Source organism: Arachis ipaensis, chromosome B5 (assembly GCF_059453495.1).
Source record: "Arachis ipaensis isolate K30076 ecotype BB chromosome B5, ASM5945349v1, whole genome shotgun sequence".
NCBI classification, from domain to species: domain Eukaryota; kingdom Viridiplantae; phylum Streptophyta; class Magnoliopsida; order Fabales; family Fabaceae; genus Arachis; species Arachis ipaensis.
This window is the reverse complement of record NC_142440.1, coordinates 26,301,307-26,321,041: the sequence shown is the minus strand read 5'-3', so window position 1 is coordinate 26,321,041 and position 19,735 is coordinate 26,301,307. Positions and strand designations below refer to the sequence as shown.

The 19,735-nt window shown below is 33.8% G+C and overlaps 3 protein-coding genes across 7 annotated transcripts; 1 reads left to right on the top strand and 2 right to left on the bottom strand.

Annotated features, from left to right (window-relative positions):
* Positions 1 to 221: 221 nt before the first annotated feature.
* Positions 222 to 5,067, top strand: LOC107643371 (cyclin-dependent kinase-activating kinase assembly factor-related / CDK-activating kinase assembly factor-like protein). Its single transcript, XM_016346995.3, has 6 exons — positions 222 to 665; positions 1,921 to 2,021; positions 2,167 to 2,240; positions 2,340 to 2,443; positions 3,449 to 3,514; positions 4,615 to 5,067. The coding sequence occupies exons 2-6, from the start codon at positions 1,960 to 1,962 to the stop codon at positions 4,873 to 4,875; spliced, it is 567 nt and encodes a 188-aa protein (XP_016202481.1). The 5' UTR covers positions 222 to 665; positions 1,921 to 1,959; the 3' UTR covers positions 4,876 to 5,067.
* Positions 5,040 to 10,451, bottom strand: LOC107641786 (putative disease resistance protein RGA4). Its single transcript, XM_016345243.3, has 2 exons — positions 7,058 to 10,451; positions 5,040 to 5,309 (listed from the first exon to the last, which is right to left on the bottom strand). Exons 1-2 carry the CDS (start codon positions 10,308 to 10,310, stop codon positions 5,188 to 5,190), a joined length of 3,375 nt encoding a protein of 1,124 aa, XP_016200729.2. The 5' UTR covers positions 10,311 to 10,451; the 3' UTR covers positions 5,040 to 5,187.
* A 469-nt stretch (positions 10,452 to 10,920) lies between these two features.
* On the bottom strand, positions 10,921 to 19,369 carry LOC107643370 (superoxide dismutase [Fe] 3, chloroplastic). Of its 5 annotated transcripts, none has more exons than XM_016346991.3 (10): positions 19,010 to 19,369; positions 18,278 to 18,465; positions 17,457 to 17,598; positions 15,762 to 15,839; positions 15,270 to 15,461; positions 12,736 to 12,907; positions 11,613 to 11,686; positions 11,509 to 11,535; positions 11,358 to 11,381; positions 10,921 to 11,281 (listed from the first exon to the last, which is right to left on the bottom strand). In XM_016346991.3, the coding sequence occupies exons 3-10, from the start codon at positions 17,547 to 17,549 to the stop codon at positions 11,156 to 11,158; spliced, it is 786 nt and encodes a 261-aa protein (XP_016202477.1). In that variant the 5' UTR covers positions 17,550 to 17,598; positions 18,278 to 18,465; positions 19,010 to 19,369; the 3' UTR covers positions 10,921 to 11,155. The 5 variants fall into 5 exon arrangements, with proteins under 5 accessions (XP_016202477.1, XP_016202478.1, XP_088343981.1 ...); XM_016346992.3 differs by having other exon boundaries at positions 17,457 to 17,563; positions 19,010 to 19,364; XM_088487855.1 differs by having other exon boundaries at positions 17,457 to 17,680; positions 19,010 to 19,363.
* Between the last annotated feature and the right edge of the window lie 366 nt (positions 19,370 to 19,735).

The window sequence follows — 19,735 nt, the reverse complement described above, 5'->3', positions numbered from 1 at the left end:
TTGTTTTTAAAAAAGTTTTGGTTATTAATGTGGCCTTCTAATAGCTGGATTTCATTGGGCTTGATAGATAAAATTTACGACAAGACATATTTTTTCATACTCAGATTGGATATAGGCTTGTTTACAAAAGAAGGTTCAATGTTATGGTCTATGCTCATCCAAGGCCCAACTCTGGAACAGGAGGGAGCGGCTCTCCCTCTTCAGAAGCACTCCTGCGGTTTGTCCAAAAAATAAAACAAAGGAAGCACTCCTGCGGCTTGTTTTGCGCCGACGTCAGTGTGTGAAAATGAGAAGGCAAGTCCGATGACTGAGGAGCTTTTGATCCGCCGCCACAAATCGCATTGCGCCGCTCGTCTCCGATCGTCCAATATGAAACTGTGAGCAGCTTCTCCTCAGGCCAAACAAACCGCCAAGAACCAACTATCACTTGCTGCCGCCAGTCTATCCGTCTTGCGCGGCTTCGCTTCTGCCACATCTTCTCTCGCATCTCCGTCAAAGACCACTCCGTGCGAGTTCAAGTTCGGTGGCTTTGGTGGTTGTCTCTGCACAACATTCACCCTCGCCAGCTCAAACCCTTCGCCTTTGCTTCGATCTTAGAAGTCACTCGTTGCATCGCCATAGCCGTTTTTCGGCTCATCTAAGTCATCTTCGTCTTCTTGCTTCTGGTATGTTGGTGAGAGTGATTCTTGAATTTCAATTATTGCTATTGATGATTCCATGTTTGCAACAACAAATTTTATCTCCGAATCTGGATTTGCTATCGAACTGTGATCTGGTCTTTTTGACTTCAAATGTTGATCTGTGATGTTTGCATCTGAATCTTGATCTGCAATTTTTCCTTAATAGAACTTTGCCAGGGCTCGGAAAATAGTTTCTGTATTTTCGAAAGAGATTTCTCTATGAATGTGAATTTGCAATCCATTTATAAAGCAAGCAACTAAAATTTCATGATCATGCATATGATCAAAATATTTTTTTTTGAAGAGATGCATGTGAACAGAATTTGCATGAAGCCATGAAATTGTCATAATATTCGGTAACATTTTAGTTTAGATGATATTTGAGCTTGCCAAACCACTCTAGAAATTGGATAGAGTGCTCAATGAAAGCACCACTGTAATAGGTTTATTATAATTAGACAAGAAAAGACTTCATTAGTTAAAAGAGAATTTCAGGAGAAGGAGAGATGTCCCAAGACATTTTACATTTCACAATTCACATGTTCACTAATTTAGTATGACAATACTTATTTCCTATTTATACTTTTTTTTAGTAATATCGATTATCTAATTCTCTCTCTCTCTAATAATTGAGCCGAGCCCAATTATACTCATTACATCAGTACTTATATCTATTTATATTATTCTTTTTTGTATTCGTTATCTAACTCTTATCTATTTCTATTGTCTATTCATTAGGTTAAACTCAATTATACTCGTTGCATCTTAATAGTTGTATTATGCATATATTTCATCTTCAATATATGGTTTAGTTCTTGTTGGTTATAATGAGATCTGTATGCCAAGTGTTGCACAAGAAAACCTACTATCCTTATGAATGAAACCCAAATCATTTTCACATTCATTTTCACATTTCTGAATGCTTCTGATATTGGTTACTCTATGATTATAGAAGACATGGGAAAAAGGGCAGATGTTTTGGATTGTGTTGTTTCGATTTGATTGTTGCTTTAGTTTTGTCTTCCTTCTTCAATTGTGGAAATCCAAAATTGTTGTTTGAATTGTGGAAGTCCGAAATTGTTGTTCATGACCTGTATTCAAATTGTTGTTTATTTGATTATTCTTGCATATAGCATTTTGGCATTCATTTTACTTCATGATTCTCATAAGCAGAAAAGGTATTTGATATTTCTCATCCATACTTGTAAATCACGTTCTTTCTTAATGCTTAAAATTTCAGTTGAGGAAGGGAGGGGAATAGGAAGTTGACTACAGCGGAATGGTGATCTCCAACAATCCCCACAATAAGGAAATAGCCATAAGGAGGAGGATTGCTAACATGTAATTTTTCCTCAATCCTATTGTAACTTAATTGCTATATTAATATGTCATGTGGGAAACATTAGGTTCAAACATTTTTTTGTGTAAATATATCCATGTTATACCAAATTTGTTCAATAATGTTTACTTTACTGTGTATTCATAGATTTAATAAACGTGAAGATGATTTTCCTTCTTTGAGAGAATACAATGATTATTTGGAGGAAGTAGAGGACATGAGTAAGTTTCAAGTGTCTTGTTTACAAGTGTTTCACAGATTAAACATTTTTCCTTTTTGCTTTATTGAGAAGATTTCTATCCCATATCCACCATTTGCAGCATTCAATTTGATTGAAGGAATAGATGTTGCTGCTATTGAAGCAAGAATTGCTAAGTATCAGGAAGAAAATACAGAGCAAATAATGATTAATCGGGCCCGAAAGGTATTTCTGAGTTGTAATGCCTCTTTGTTCGTCTTTGTCTTTGGCATCGTCTTCTGTCTTCCACTTCCTCTTCCTCTCCCCTCCCCTCCCTTCTTACCACTGTTGGCTCTTCTCCCTCCAATGCCTCTGGCCCGTTCTTGATCTTTGCTTTCCTTTTCCTTTAACTTTTCCTTTTCTTTTTCTTTATTTATTTTTTATTTATTTTAGAAGTATGGATGTGTTATATAATAGATTAATGACTTATTGTAGTTAATAATGTGTTGAGGTTGGATTTTTTAATTTTTAGTTGCTGTTTTCTGTTGAAGAAGAAAGGAGAAAGGAGGTTAATGATTTTTCTCTTGAAGATGAAGGGAGAAGAAAGGAGAGGAAATAGGGGAAAATTGGTTTTTTATGAAAAATGTATTTATGTCTCTTGATTAGTGTCTTCACAATCAAACAAACTTAATATGAGACTAACTATTGTGTCTATGACTCTATGTATAGCTATGTGTTTGTGCCTTAGTCTCAAATTTTGAGACAGAAACCAAATGGAGCCTTAAGTATTAACGTTATTTCCTTTATTGACAAAGTTCACAATTTCAATCTGTGGTTCATCAAAGGCATGACTAGAAACTTCTAGAATTTCATCAATCGGTGAAAACTCATGTTCTACAATATCCCACATCATTATTTCTCCTTCTCTTTTTGGTCTTTATATATATGTATTTTGGCCTATCCAAAAGGTAAGGTTGATAAAAGAAGATTGGTTCGCAAAAAACCAAACATCTCACCTGGAAAAAAAAGGAGGAAAAACAGATAGGCCATATGTTGTATGTATTGGAGTTGTGTTCTCTGTGTCTGAGCCGTGTATGCCATGTTTTGAGCGGTGTCTAGCTTGTATCTGAGCTTCAAATTGACATTTTTAAAATGGGGCGAACGCACAACATGCAGACACACCATTTCTTAGGTGGGCTTCAAACTTTTGTAATGTATCGTTGTGTTGATAGGAATTGAATTACTGAACAGGCTGAAGAATTGGCTGCAGCTCTGGCAGCAAGCAAGGGCCAACCTGTACAAACAGACAATGATGCGGTGAGCATTATATTGCTGATCTATTTTATTTTCGTTATTAACTGTTAATCTTTTGGCATGATTTGTTGAACTTAAATCAATTTGTTTTATTATTTTAAACTAAGTTTATATTCATTTTTATTAAGTTACGTTCTGCTTTTTGCATTTACAAACATATAAATTATCATTGAAAACAACCATTTCCCCTTGTGTTAGAATTGGGTGGCTTTTTGATATTTGACAAACAGTAAAATATCATTGTAATCCCAAACAAATAAAGAAATCCCCATCAGTTTTCTTTTCTTTTCTTTTTAATAAAAAAACGGAAATGAATATGGTTGTTGAGAAATGCCAATAGCAAATCCATCAAGTGAGGAAACACTTGATTTGTTGTTATGTCTTAACAATTGTCGAGAAATATGAAGTGAAAATAAAATAAAATAATCATTTCTTAACAAGCTCTAGCATTTGGAGAGTGGAAGTGAAGTGCATAAGATTTTGCATTAATGGGATGACAGAGAATACTGCTCAGACTAAGGTTGTGAAGATTTCATTATGTATATACATCTCTAAAAATTACGATCCACATATGGTCTCATTGTTTCAGGTTCCAGTAGGTCCTGCATTGTGTTACTTTTGTCCACCCCATCTCCCATCAAATGTATAAAATCAAAGTTACCTCTTTTACATGCAATTTGGTATTTCCTCCGGTTCAATATCCATCAATTCAGAGAAAATTCTTTGGTTCAATATATCTGTTATTCTCACTTTTTAATATAATATGTATTAATTATTTTTCATGTTTACCCTCTACACTGTTAAGCACACAAACAGCAAAAGATTTACACTATAAATTAGTTGTATGATAAGGGGCTTTTGATCAATAGCTTTGTAATTAATTCTTGAATTTATTGTTAAGTAATGTGACAAGGAACCAAAGTGACCCATATTGTGAAAAGGAGGGAGTGGTATTTTTGGGATACTAATTGTAAGATTTTTAATGCGAGACTTATTAAAGAATTCTGACTTCCAAGTGTGTTTAAATCGTTGATCCTTGAAGATGTTCATGCTGCAATATATGCATTTGAGTAAGTTCCTCTTCTCTGTTCTCTTGGAAATAGGCTGCAAACCAAAATTCGCAAGCAGGGTTTGGTGCAGCTCCTCAGGGACTGTATGCACCTACATTTGCAGGACAGCCAAGACCCACTGGCATGGCTCCACAACCTTTACCGCTTGGTGGTGGTGACATGTTGGGATATGCAGATGATGAAGAAACAATGCGGCTACGAGCCGAAAGAGGTGCAAAGGCTGCAGGATGGAGTATGGAAATAAGCAGGAAGAGGGCACTTGAAGAAGCCTTTGGAAGCATGTGGGTTTATTAAGACATTTTCAGAGGATGCAGGACATGTTTCATTTAAATTCTGAGGACCTGCACATATTGGCATGTTCATTGTCATAAGATATCCACATTATGCTGTAATTGAAATGGTGGAGAATGTAAAATTTTGTGCATTTTTGTGTCATCCTTTTCAATTTTATTTGAGGATCCTTAAGGTCATTTCTTTTCTTTTTAACCATTTCTCTCCCTTTTTTTCCCCAACAATAAAAAACTTCAATACCAGAATGTAAAAAAATAAACAAATAGACAGACATGCTTCTCAATACTAACCAGAATATTTCCTTGTTTGGCAAACTTAATTGAATTTTGGATCATCAGCTATCATGTCAAATTCATCATCCAAATAAAGGCACTGATCACCGTTCATCAAATTATGAAATAAAATCTTCCTTGAATTCCAATTAAACCTGATTTTCTCTGTATGCAGGACCAACAAAAGAATGTTACGTGTATAGTATGGACCAACAAAAGAGAGACATGCTTCTCTGTGTGTGTTTGGATTACAGTTTGCAAACGGGAGTCTGCATAGAATTGATTTTGCAAACTTAATTTTGATGAAAAGTAAGTTTGTGTTAACGTGATTTATGTTTGGTAATCTTTATGTCAAAATAGATTATAGTAAAATAAATGTTGTTTGGATTATACTACTCAAAATCACTTTTAGATGAAAAATTACTAAGAGAGACATTAATTAAAATAATTTCGAATATTATTCTATTATTTTACTTTAGATATTTGAATAAATTTTTTTAATTCATTTTATAATAATGTTAATATTTACTTACTAAATTAAAGTAACATATAAAAATTGACAATATAGAACTTTTTTGGCATCCAACATTCATAATTTTATTAATACTTATGAATAATTTTTTATTTAATTTGTCTTTTTTAATGGGATCAATTAATCTATATTATAAAAAAGTTACAATAAAATATAATATATGAGAATTATAATTATAAATTTTACATCGTCGAATAAAAAATAAAAACGACACTTTACATATTAAATATAAAGAACGGTAAATAATAAAAAAAATTCATATGAACTAAAAAACAATAAGAAATAAAAATATAAAAGGGAGTACTATACATTTTATAATATTAAACCAAAAAAATATTTTATAATTTATTTTAGTGTCGTTAGTACTCTTTAATCTAGTGTCATTTTGGACTATAAATTTTTATTATTTATAACTCTTTTGTTACTTATAATTAGTATATAATAAAAACAAAAATAAAATACAATAAAGAGTACAATAAAAATAAAAAACAAAGACAAAAGAAAAATTCATACAAACATAGTATATAATAATCATAACCAACAACATATATTATATGAACAAAAAAATTATAATAAAAAGTAAATAAAATTCATATAAAAAAATTAAATAAAAAAATAAAAAATTTTATGCACAACATAAATATAGTACAATAAAGAATAGAAAAAAATAATTTATATAAACAAAAAATAATAAAAATATCATAAAAATTAATAAAAATAAAAATTTATATCAATAATAGTTGTCATATAAATAAAAAAATACAATAAAAATATAACAATAGAAAATTAAAAAATAACATAAAAAAAATGATATAAAAAATATTTATCATATAAATAAAAAATACAATAAAAAACATAAAAATCAAAATATGAAAGAAAGAACAAAAAATAATAAAAAAAAATTAAAATATTTACCTTGGCAGTGATGAAAATAAATCTAGAAAAAAAATTTGTAACCAAGAACATACAGAGAAGAACATACAGAAAGTGTGAAATTATGTGGTTATGTGCATCCTTTTTTACAGAAAAAAATAAAGGGTACAGTTGGTAGATATGGAATAAATTTCTTATCTAATTCCTCCAACGATAATTAACTTTCCCAACGTGAACGCAGAAGTTTGAATTTTTAGCTTCACGTCAACATACGTTCAGAGGTGAAAGTACTTCTGGGTTAGGAATTCCAAAAAGTTGCCAAACATAACAATGAGATGTTCAAGACACTCAAACGGCTTTTTTATTCTCCAACGTGAACCCCAAACACACCCTAAGTAGTAATTAAAAGTAGAGTGTAAATTTACTTATCGAACTCGTTCACGAAAATTTTCATCTCATTTTAACCCAAAGCTAAGGAAAATTACAAAGAAAACATTGATCAACTTACCACAAAATGTCCTTCTGTGTCCTGAAACCAATTTGAGTTCTGAGATGTGAGCTATATGTTGCCAATCTTCCCCTGTTATCCTTTTGCATCGCTTCTCCAACATTGGACTTTTCTCAATTAATAACTTGTGCAAGTTTGTTAATTGTCCAAAGCTACTTGGCAATGATTTCAACTCAGGGCAGTAACTGATGCGTAATTCTTGAAGAGAAGTCATGTCTCCTAACCATTCTGGCAATGAATCTACATTATATAGACTCAAAGTTTGTAGGGAAGGGATACCCTGCAAGCCTTTTGGAAGAACTCGATTATGGTCCCCGCCGATGATTGTAACGTGGTGGAGGGTAGTTAGCACATTCACGCTGCTTGGTACAGCCACCAGCTCTGGACAGTATGCGATGTCAAGGCACTGGAGATAAGTTAGGTGTCTCACACCTTCGGATAAAGACTTCAACTTCTTGTAGCGATGAATGCTCAAAGCTCGAAGTGAGTTCAGACCTTGCAGAACATTTTCTGAGAAAAACTCAAGCTCATCGCAATATCCGATTTCTAAAGTTTGTAACAAGCTGAGGCTGCACAATACATCCGGTAATGCCTTGAGTTTAGGGAAGTATTCAACGCATAGTGTCTCAACATGATCCAAATTATGCACAATTTCTACTGGGAAGGAAGCCATGTCTTGAATTTCAAGATTCTTGACAGATGGAAGGCATGGCAATTTAAATTTGGGAACAGATGAAATACTAACTTCTAGAAGATTAGGCAGCATCTCTGCTCCTTCATCTTTCAACATAGAGATAAAGTTTGGCAACCCATGTAGCATTAGTTTCTTTAAGGACTTGAAAGCCTTCTCCTCAAAGCCTTCATACGAGTCATCATTGATGTGTTCCACACCTTCCATTCCACATATAGAAAGATAAGTTAAATGAGGTAACTTACCAAGGGGAGGAAGTTGCTTACAACTTTTGCAATGGTGAAATGTAACACTGACTAAGCTTGAGAGAAGTGAGGTATTTCTCAACCAAGGGGCCAATTGTGTTCCTCCATAACCCTTCATCCCAAAACTTTTGAGATTTGAATGAGGCTCAAGGCCATTAAGCACCTTTTCTGAATCTGCATTATTATTGCCCCAGGACAAGTATAAACGATTCAGGTTCTTCTTACTAATCAAATTAGCAGCCCTAGCATCACTTTCACTGAGGACATTCTCAAGTCCTTTGATATGTAGCTTGCCTCCAAGATTAAGATCGCGTAACTCGGCTATGCTAGACCCAGCTTTTGAATCCACAATGAAAGTACTCAATGTCTTGAGACATTTCAGTGTACCGATTTTCGAGGGCATTGATACTAATGACGGACACCTTTGAATGGAGAGATGTCTAAGATCTTGTAGGCATGTCAAGTGTTTAGGTAAGGAACGGAGATAAAAGCAAGAATACAGTTTTAGAACTTGCAATTTCCGCAGCATAGAAATACACTCAGGCAATGTTATGATCAAACTATTGCAAATATTTAAGTACCTCAAGTGTGTTAAGCTTTTGAGTGCAGAGAGTTGCATAGAGCTCATGCTTAATGCTCGGAGAGAATTGAATGGTGGCAAGCCATGTGAATTAAACAAAACAAACGAATCAAACTCAATAAAAGTCCTTAGGGATTCAACTTTCTTGAAGGCACCCATGTTGAATTTGGATTCTCCATCCAAGCCTACCAAACTTATATGGTGGAGTCTACTTGACAGATTACTCAAGTTTGCAGACTTAGAAACCTTACACTCTTCCCCTACAATAGATTGAGCAAGTTCATGGAATAAATCATGAATCTTGAATGTAACATTTCCAAATAAATCAACCTTCACTTCTTCAAAAAATGATCTCTGACACAATTCATCCCACACATCGTTGCCAACATGCTCAACCTCCAAATTTCCTTCTGACTTAATAAGCCCATTTGCCATCCAGAGATGAATTAGCTCTTCTTTCAAGATTCGAAAGTCTTCAGGGTAAATGGCACAAAAAGAAAAGCACTGCCTTAGCGACAACTTCAAATTAAAGTAGCTTATTCTCAGAGCACGCATGATCGCATCACCTCCGGATATATTCCAAATCTTACTTTCCTTTATACCAAGCCATTGTTGTTTCTCACTTTTGTTGCGTAGAAGGCTTCCAAGTACTTTGGATGCAAGAGGGGAACCTACACATTTTTTCACGATTTCCTTTCCTATCTTTTCAAGCTCTGCACTTTCTTCGTTATTGCCAAATGCATGGTGTTTGAACAATGACCAGTTGTCATTCTCGGATAAAGGTAAGAGGCGATGAATAGAGCATGTTTCCATGATGGATGCAACACTTTCATTTCGAGTAGTTACCAAAATTACAGAACCTCTTACTCCGCTTCCACATTGTAACATGCATTTCAACTTCTTCCATTCTTCTTGATCCTCATTCCACGCGTCGTCTAGAACAAGTAAATACCTTTTGCGGAGTAACATCTCTTGAACTTTCTTTTGCATTGATTCTAAAGTAGAGAGGTTGGGGTTTTGTAAGGTGATGGATTCTACAATGGACTGCAAAATTCTCATTATGTTAAAATCATTGGAAATGCAAACCCAAATTCTGAGGTCAAAGTGTTTGATTACACAATCATCATTGAAGATCCATTGAGCAAGTGTTGTTTTTCCAAGTCCTCCAATACCAACAATGGGATAGACGGAGAGCTCATCACTGTTGCCAGAATGGCTTAAAAGAAACTTCAAAATTTCATCTCTGTCTTGATCTCTTCCATACAAGTGCTGCTCAGTTCGGACAGAACTCGTCTGGCGCCATTGATCATCTTCTTGCTCCCTCTCTGCGACACCTGCACGCAACTCAAACTTCCTCCTCTCTTCATCAATCTCATGGAATCTTTTGGTAATCTCTTTCATCCTCCTACCAATGTCACGACGAAACAGAATGATCCTGGGATGAAAACAGGCAAAGCACATAACATGTGCCTTAAGCACTAGACGGTTGGATTCTATTGAACATTCATCTAAGATATCATCAAGCACATATGCTGCATCTGAAAGCTTCTGCAGCCAAAGCTTCACAGCACGCTCTGTAATTTGCTTCTCTTCAGCATCTTGGAGCACTGCATGGATTGAATTGAGGTTACTACATAGCTTTACGGTATGTGATTCAACCCCGCAAATTGTTGCAAGCTCATTCTGGACAAAATTCTGCAAGTTTCCAATGACAATTCCAAGTAAAGCAGTAGCCATGAGTGTAGTGTGGGGAGGAATGCTCAAGAGGTATTGCTTTGTTTTTGTGCTATATATGTTATATGCTAATTCTTAATGATTCTGTGAATTATATTATTTTCAAGTGGCAAGTTGAACCAAAGCCATGACATCAGAGCCCGCATGATACATTAGGTAGTGTTGGTTCAGCCAATAATACTCGTGCTGTGGTCATTTTTTTTTATATCAATTTATGAATATTTTACATTATCGTTTACCAAACAAAATTTAGAACATTTCTACCAGACAAAACATGTAACCTTTTTTTAACAAAGAATTTAAATAAAACCTTACTTTTAAGGTTACAATAAATATCTATGGAAATTGGAAACATTAAAACACATGTTAATTATAACTAATTTCAACTACTCAGATTTTTCGTTAATATACAAAATTAACTCTTCATAATTCATATTATAAACACAAATTAGACAAACTACCTCTCCATCTCCTTAATTTCAACATATTCCGAAGAGAGAGGAAGTTACGGGGTGCTGTACTTATAATGATAGTTAAGTGCCAAAACAATAAAGTGGTTGGATGTACAAATTCATGATCGTGCAGCAATTTAAGAAAAAAGATGGCCAGCGACTAGGTTAAGTATTTACTCTTTTATATATATATGTAGAAGATATTACATGCATACAAATAGAATGGTAGCCTAAACCCTTTTATACTGTTCTAAGTCACATATACCCCGATATGTCAAGTTGTCATTAATCGTAGACTTAAAATTGCAAAAATCGACAACTGGGAAAAAACACACGGGGCGATCATCAACACGGTGAATCCCTTGCAGTGAGGATCACATATACCATTTCAGCAGTTCATGCAACAGGGATTTTAGGCTCCCCTAAATTCACAAAAGCCTCTGCCCGTGTCAAGTGCATTGATGCAGCATCCCAAGATACAAGGTGGTCAAGAAATACATTCACATACCTTGCCCTGTCATTCTGTCCAAAAAGTCGCATCAGAATTGTTCAGTTAATATTCTCCTGGAAACTAAGTGATAATCCATGATGAACATACCTTATAATCCAGATAATAAGCATGCTGTACAAAAGGGAAGAAAGTATTTTCAGTTAGTAATGATAAACATAAAGGTTCCTGCGATGTAATTGTATGTACATATCCTCATCACCACAAGTTTTGTTTTGATAGAGAGAAAGAGAGACTATACCTCCCACAAATCCAAGTTGATAATTGGCTGCATCATAAAAATATCCTCAGTTCCAATGACAATAATAAATCAACCAATTTCGAGGAATGTGGAAATTAGCTTACTATGTGATCCCACACAATTGGACAAATGGCATTTGCAGTTTTCACTATGGCTAGTCGCCTTTCTTCTCGCTTCACTAAAACAATCAAACGTGAATATTAGCAATAACCATTGACATTATTAGAACAAAATATCTGGAAAAGAATTGTATCAACAGAATAGGAAAAAGACAACTGATAAAAGATTAAATCAACGCATATACGAACAACCTTGGCAATTTTAAGTAGAGGAGGATGATAATGGAATCCTAATGACATTACGTTTATGGAAGAGGATATTAAATAAAATATCTATAAAGTGTAATGTGAAGTCAATCAATAATCTAATTGATAAAACAAAATTTAGGATTTCTGAATTCAGATTTCTATTTTATCATATACCTAATGCATATTATTAGGGTATTATTCTTCTAGTTTGCATACATGGGCTCACATCAATAGGACTACATTATTTAACCTAGCAATGCATATTAGGCTGATCTTTTCCTATTATCTAAATCATATTTGGTGAATATTTCACCTTTGTTTATTCCTTAATCCTAAAATTATAAATATTCGATAGTTTAGGATAATATACTTGAGCATAGTTCTATCAAACACAGATCATCCAAACAATTGTTCCATATTTGAACTGGGAATGAGGAAAGTTTAGCTCTGCCTCAGGAATAATAAACAAAAGTATTCTACATAATGGCAATGAGGGTTTAAGAACCACACCAGTAAAACAATTTGAACATCTTACTTTTTGAAAAAATTGATTTACTTTGATAATGTTAGACTGGAATCAGAAATATGTCTTTTTTTTATTCTTTTTATTAAAAAAAAATACGCACCCGGGGGGGGGGGAGGGGACAAAAAGTACTCAAGAAATGTGTTTATTGACTAAGGATCTTGATTAGCATGATCAAAGAGACCCCTAACTCTCCAAAACATCACTGATCCTAGCTGAACTAATCCTTTTTTTTTCTTTATTTACTGTCAACTGAAATCTTCTAGAAAACCTTTGTGTCCTTCCATAGCCACACATGTATTATAGGGAAACTCCAATGGTTATATACACATATTAAGATCATTTATGAATTCTGTGCAACCAACACATTATTTTTTAAGCATTGAGTAGACTTACAAACTAGCCAAACCCAGCCAGAACCGAATAGTGTGAGGGAAGCTTCTACAAACTTGTCTCTAAAGTTTGTAAATGATCCGAAATCTTTTTCAATCTGTTGAAGAAGACCTAGCTCAGGCATATCACCCCCATCTGGTCGCATACACTCCCAGAAGAAGTTATGATTCCAAACCTGCGCGGGAAAGGGGCACAATTAATTACCTGACACAGCTATGATGTGTGTTTTTCTGTTAAAATAAAAAAGGTATTTACAGTCACAATTGCAACTTCTTCATTATTATCAATCATATGAACAAACAAAATTAGCTTAATCATACAGATAGGACTGACAAATTATTTGCTGCCACAAAAAGAAAATGGTTCAAGAACAAGAACAAGAATGATTATTAAGTGTCTGCTTGGTTTGCATATTTTGGCTTAAATATGTTTTTGGTCCCTCACTCCCCCCTAAGTTGTTAGTTTCTCCTTTCCGGTATCATTTCGTCCCTCTTTTTCAATGTGAGGTTGTCTTTGTTGTATTAGTCCGTCGATTATCTGGTGTAATTTACAAAGACTGAATGAAAATCCTTAAAATCTTATATAGATCAAGACAAAATATTTAATATTTGAAGTACTATATGTATATTCCAAAATATCTATAAAAAAAAACTTAAATATGGACTAGACACAGGTTTGAGAAAACGACTCAGACATGGAATAATGCCCCCACCAAAACCATTAATGTAACATCCTAAATTTTCGAACCATGTTAATTATCCCATTTTGTAATGTTTGGTATGATAATAAACAAATTAGAAGTCATAAGGTAGTCTATTGATAAACTTAAGGAAAAATAAGAAATATCACAATAAACATAAAATTTTAATAAATAAAAGTAGATATTTAAAATTAAAAGTTATTATAAAAGTTTGATGATCATTAATAACCACAAGCTTAAGATGCAAAAGAAATTCAAAATCCATAAGATCATTTATAAGTTTAATTATTCAATAATTAATTCATTATTAATTAATTAAATTCATGGCAAAAACCTAGATGATGCACATGAAAACTAACTTACCTAATTTAAAATTTGAAAGTATGATAACACAAACTTAAGTAAATTCTTAACCGGCAATAACTCTACAAAATATAGTCATAACTCATTCCATATTTATCGAATTTAAATGATCTTTGACATTATGAGAAGATGAGAACAATTCCTTCATTCTTTCAGATCATCACAAGATCAATTTTGAATTATGTTAGGGAGACAAAATAGTAGCAAGTTTAGAGTAGGAAATCACGCTATAACCAACCAACTTGACAAATGATCAGTTATAAATATCTCCAACTACAGATACATTTGACTTGGTTTAAGGGTCATTTTAAAGCTATCTATAATTTATTTCCTATTTCCAAATATAGAGAACACTACAGAGCTTGCAAAGTGACACTCTAGAAGAAAGACTTCACCTAAACACAAATTAGATTTTTCCTAACCCAATTTGAACACACCTAAGGAACATTTGAACCTTTCCGACTCGTTCTAATCTTCTTTTTATAGAAAATCTCTAGGCTATCTATCTCTTGTATCTTTGGTTATCTTTTCAATATGTCATTCACGTACTTTCGCCTTATGCCCTTATCTCTTCCCACCTCCTCACTCTCATGTTATGCTGTCCTTCACTAAACTGAAAGGATTTCCACCCATAGATTCTCGAAGAAAGGACCCTCATTGAACTCTAAGTCATACACTAACTATGGAAATCAGAAAGACGGAGATTTCTTTTGGCGGCAAAGCCAACTAGGTCTCGGAGATCTGCTTTTTGGAGCATGAAGCAAAAATTATCTTTTGATTGCATTTGATCCATATCTCGCAACCTTGATATTTATAGCCAACCCCACATAAAAGACATTTATCTGTAGGCTCAACTTTTGCAGTGTTATCATTATGCATACCCTAAGTTTCAAATACCAGTAATAATCCTAATTATCATGACCGTAGTTATTTTCAAAATGGCTTTCAAGAAGAGAAAAGAAATGGGAAAAAATGTTAATTACCCACTATTTTTTGTAAACTATTTTCTATAAATATAGTTAAATTCCGCAAACTTAAATGCTAACCACTAACATAATCCAAGCACAACTTAAGCCTGGTTTGAAAATATTAGGGTGTTACAATTAATGTCCTAATTCTTCTTTCAACCATAATTGTCATGTTTCGTGTTTAACCTACAGCAGTATAATGCCAATGTCTTAACATGCTATTGTACCAAAAGTCTTAAGTTCTTTGTGGAGACATATACATCATCCCAGTATTGAAGAATGAAGAATGAAGTCCCTTTATGACCTATGTAGCTCCAAACTGAAACTTTAGGTGTTTCTGAAAGTGCTAGTAAATTACTCAGGGATGCTCCCATTTATATGTGTAGTATATTATCATAGCTACTTCGTATTAGATCTTTTTAATTTCCTTAAATTTCTTTCCTTTTTATGGATAAATATAAGTTAAGGAAATTTTTTGGAGTAAATGACACCAATTTAATCAGTACCTCAGCAGCATTGTTGAATTCAGGTAAGGGATTGCCATTGTTGTACGTCACTTTGACTAGTTCATCCAAGGTGTACCCGTATAGTATATCATCCTTCTCCAGCTGTTTGTTCAAACCTTCTATAAAATTATGATGATGTTCTCCCCAATGCATGTCAATTGTCATCTTACTCATATACGGCTCTAGTGCATCCTATAAGAGCATGAAGCAGTGCAAAAGTATAAGACAAACAAACAAAACTTGGAAAAAATACAAGTTCAAGAATCAAATTTGTAATTTGAAATGAAGAAAAATGTTTTAAAAGCTTCCAGTTTCTAAGAGCCACAAAGGTTTCTGGGATTTTTAATTCTTTTTCATGTAAATTATGAGATCTTCATTATTGTATAATATGTGGCGAAATTCTAGTTTTTAGTTTTTTGGTAAATGTTGCACCAAAATCCTATTTTTCTTCATATAGAAACATGAAATCCAGTAACTGAGTGATTCACTTACATGTTCATAAGGAGGGGTCCTCAAGCCATAAAATGCAGTCACTTTCAAAGATCTTGAAGAGACTTGACACCTCTTTTTCTGCTTAAATACAATTGAAAGGGAAGATATCAGCACAAATCGGTAAGGAAGTTGCCTTATTGAAGAGGCTCTTCATGTGGAATCAGGAATGACATGAAATCAATTTCATTAATACAAAAGAAGTATTTGGCAATTGCCAATACCTATTTAGCTTGCCCAAGTATACAATATTCGTAAGCCTTCACTAACAATTCATAGTTTTCTATCCTAAGGAATGATATTATCCAATAGTGTCTACAAGTTATTATCAACCTATCCCATTTCACACAAGAAAATATAGAGATTTGAAGAAACATAGTCGACAAGCAGCCAACAATAATACAAAGCCACACAAAAAAGTCATATTTACATGAATTCCATGACTGGAAACCAAACAATATCAACAGAAAGTATGCAGTAAGTCCTACTTGGCAAGACTTTGGATAAGATGAATTTAGGCCTTGGGTGATTCTGTTGATTATGTTTCTTGTTTGAGAGTTGCATTTTTTAGAATCTCTAGGCGATTCCACAGGCTTCAGAAGAAATCTTACCAAAGTTTACAAGGATAGGAAAAATATATGGTTTTTTGGTTTATCTACCGTTAAAATTATGTAGGAAGTGTACTATTTTTCCACTATTAGGTTTTCTATTGGTTTTATTAATGAAGGTTAATATAATAAGACACAAACTAGATAAAACTGACTTCATTTTATTATAAGTTGGTGGGTGCTTGGTAATTTAATTACTTTCACTTGTTTCTTTAGTCTTTGTATTTAAAGGCTTTTCTTGTGTAGCTTGTAAGTTTGCTTCATTCATTTTGAATGTCAAGTGTCAACCACTTATTCAAAAAATAAAACGGAGAGACTAAACTACCATTTTGGTCCCCAAAAGCTTCAGTTCTTTCCAAAATGGACCCAGAAAGAAGGAAATGACATCTTGGCCCCTCAAGGATCATCTCTATTGAACAAAATGCACCAAATATGAAGAGACATGCTCTAAAAAGGCTCTAAAGATCAAATTCCGACAGTTTTTCAAGTTTACTTAGAAAGAAAAATGATATATTTCGATTCTCCAAATTTGGTGATGTTAAGTTGATTTAATTTTACGATTTCTATTATGTGAATGGCAAAACATTTAAAATGAAATTTAAAAAGGGTACAAAAATCGAATTTTAGTATTTTACCTCAATTTTTCTATATATACCTTTTAAATAATTACGCAAATGTTTTTACAAAAATTGGATCAAATGCATGAATTGGTTAGGAAAAGATAGTACATTTTGTAAAATTAAGATCATCTTTGGAGGATCAAAATGGCATTTTTTTTTTCAAAGACTATTTTGTCAAAAAATGAATCTTTTGGGGGAACACAAAATGGTAGTTTCTTAACCTTCTATTTTTGTAGAAAATGATTAATAGTTTAAGCATGTTCATGTGGATAATCTGAAACACCTTTTCAATCAAAGGTGAATATGGTTCATGTGGTCTAACTTCAAACATCGATCAAATGAGAAATATGCTACCTGAAACTAGATGTTGACAATTAATGTGTGAACACATGCTATACTGGGTGATTAAAGTAATTTTAAAGGGAGAAATTAATAAGGATGACAATAAAGTATTAGCCCAAGAAATTTACCATGTGAAGCTTCGGAATCTTGAACTTTGTAGATAAGCCTGTAGAAGTGAGATGACAAGTAGTATGCAGAGGGCTGAAGTAACAAGAAGTCATTGCTACTTTGTTGCCTAGCAATTTACACACACAGCATATCAATATGGTTCTGCCCAAGGTTGCAAGAACCAAATCGGTCAGTGAACTGGTCAAGTGACTGGTTCAAAGGTTCAATGGTGTAACCATGTGAACTGTCATCAAACCAATTTAATTAAATATAAAATAAAACTCTTTAAAATATATCAATATTAATTTCTAGATATCTAAATTCAATGATTCAATAACAATAAAATTCAAAATTTCACATTCCCAAGTAATATTTTGTCTATTTCATTCCTAAAATTTCACATTCAAGTTCATCCCATCAAAGTTCTTAACTAAATGCACATAACTTAAAAGATCACTAATTAATGTTAAATAACAAAAAAAGCAAAACAGGGCCTCTTCTAATTAATGATAAACCACACACTACACAGTCATGGGAGTTTCTTGTATTGCACAGGAGGAATGGCATGAACACAGCATGGCAGAAAGGGAGATATGGTGAAAAATTGGAAATACAATCATATATCTGTAAACAGAATAGCCAACAAAATCAGAACCGCATTCATTAACAAAAACAACAGCCACCAACATCGAAAAATCAAAATCAAATTCATGGGGAAAAATAGAATTTTAAAATATGAAAAATTACATTATCAGAAACTAATTATTAATTAGCATGAAATGAAATTAATGAAGTAAAATGCCAAAATCCAAGCAGAAAAGGAGAGAGCAGTGAATCTTACCAGGGATAGGGGAGAAATGGCCGGAGAGGTGAGAGATGCCGGCGAAGAGAAGAGCAGAGACGCGGAGTAGCAATGCAGCACGGCGACGGTGCAGGAGTTGAACGGAGCAGCGAAGTTGGCAAAGGAAAAGGGGAGAAGATGAAGTCACAGAAGTGCAGCAGCCTAAGGTTGGAACTTGGGTCTGGGTACTGGATAATAACCAAGAGTAATTACCAAAGTTGCAAAAATCGAACCGGTTAATAAACCGATAAAATCACTGGTTAAACAGTTCACCGGTTCGACCGAAGTTCAATCGGATTCAACCATTTAATTAAATATTACATCAATTACCAAAAAAAATTAACTCAGCTTACAAACTTTCATCACAGTGCTTACAAAACTACTCAGCAAACAACAAATTTATGAATAGAATTAAGTCAATAAACTCAGCAGTGCTTATGAACAAATATGAACAAAATTATGAATAAAATTATGAACAGCAAACAAAAATTTTATGAACAAAATTAACAAACTACACAGCATTTAATATTATCATTGTTTATGAACAAATATGAACAAAATTATGAACAGCAAACAGACATTTTATGAACAAAATTCACAAAGTACACAGCATTCAACATTATCAGTGCTTAAGTGCTTATGAATAAAAAAATGAACAAAATTATGAACAGCAAAGTGACTGTTTAACAAACTACACAGCATTCAATGTTCTCAATTTATCACAGTACTCACCGGCTGCGAGGAGGAAGGGCAGTGGCAGAAACACAACGGCGACACAGAGAGAGAGAGCTCGAACAGAGGAGACGGCCAACGAGCTTCCAAACGACGGCAAGGGAGCTTCCAAACGACGGCAAGGGAGCTTCCAATCACGGCGACACAGCTTCCTACGACGGTGACGGATCTTCTACGGTGGCGGTAGAGGCTGTGTGGGTGTGGGGGCTGCGATGGCTGCGCCGCTGCAGGGCTGCGAGGCTGTGGGGTTTGCGGGGAGCTGCGAGGGCTGATGCGGGGGCTGGGTGGCTGGGGGCAGGTTTAGTTGATGCTGTGTAGTTTAAGAGAGGAGAGGATAGTTGATGCTGGGTGAGTGGGTGTGGCTGTGTTAGTTTCCTTCTTTAGTTTTAGGGTTTTGCCGGTTTTTTTTTTTTTTTTCTAAAGCCCAAAACGGTTATAATGATTGGTGGCATTATCCTTTTTAATACCGATTCAACCGATTTTTTGATTGATTTTTTTCAAATGATTTTCGAACCCAATCAGATCGGTCTAATGATTGGTGCTCGGTTAATTAAATTAAATCGACCAATCCGGTTCAATTTTCAGAACAATAGGAATAACCCAAAAATCTTATCTAGTGTTTTTTGGTACGACAATAGAATATGACTTAAATTTTGACCATAGTTTTTTTTTATTAGATTTTGTAATATTATTTAAATGAAATATATATATTAAATATTTATATAT

Bases quoted from the DNA above. Each gene is read 5' to 3' on its own strand.
- LOC107643371 (XM_016346995.3), top strand. From the start codon at position 1,960: ATGGTGATCTCCAACAATCCCCACAATAAGGAAATAGCCATAAGGAGG. The intron at 2,241-2,339 runs GTAAGTTTCAAG...CACCATTTGCAG, and splicing joins GGAGGAAGTAGAGGACATGA to CATTCAATTTGATTGAAGGA. The intron at 3,515-4,614 runs GTGAGCATTATA...TCTTGGAAATAG, and splicing joins TACAAACAGACAATGATGCG to GCTGCAAACCAAAATTCGCA.
- LOC107643370 (XM_016346989.3), bottom strand. From the start codon at position 17,549: ATGACTTCTTGTTACTTCAGCCCTCTGCATACTACTTGTCATCTCACT. The intron at 11,687-12,735 runs GTAAGTCTACTC...TGATTGTTTTAG, and splicing joins TGGCTGGGTTTGGCTAGTTT to TGAAGCGAGAAGAAAGGCGA. The intron at 11,282-11,357 runs GTATGTTCATCA...CTTTTTGGACAG, and splicing joins CTTATTATCTGGATTATAAG to AATGACAGGGCAAGGTATGT.
- LOC107641786 (XM_016345243.3), bottom strand. From the start codon at position 10,310: ATGGCTACTGCTTTACTTGGAATTGTCATTGGAAACTTGCAGAATTTT. The intron at 5,310-7,057 runs GTAAGTTGATCA...TCCTGCATACAG, and splicing joins ACACAGAAGGACATTTTGTG to AGAAAATCAGGTTTAATTGG.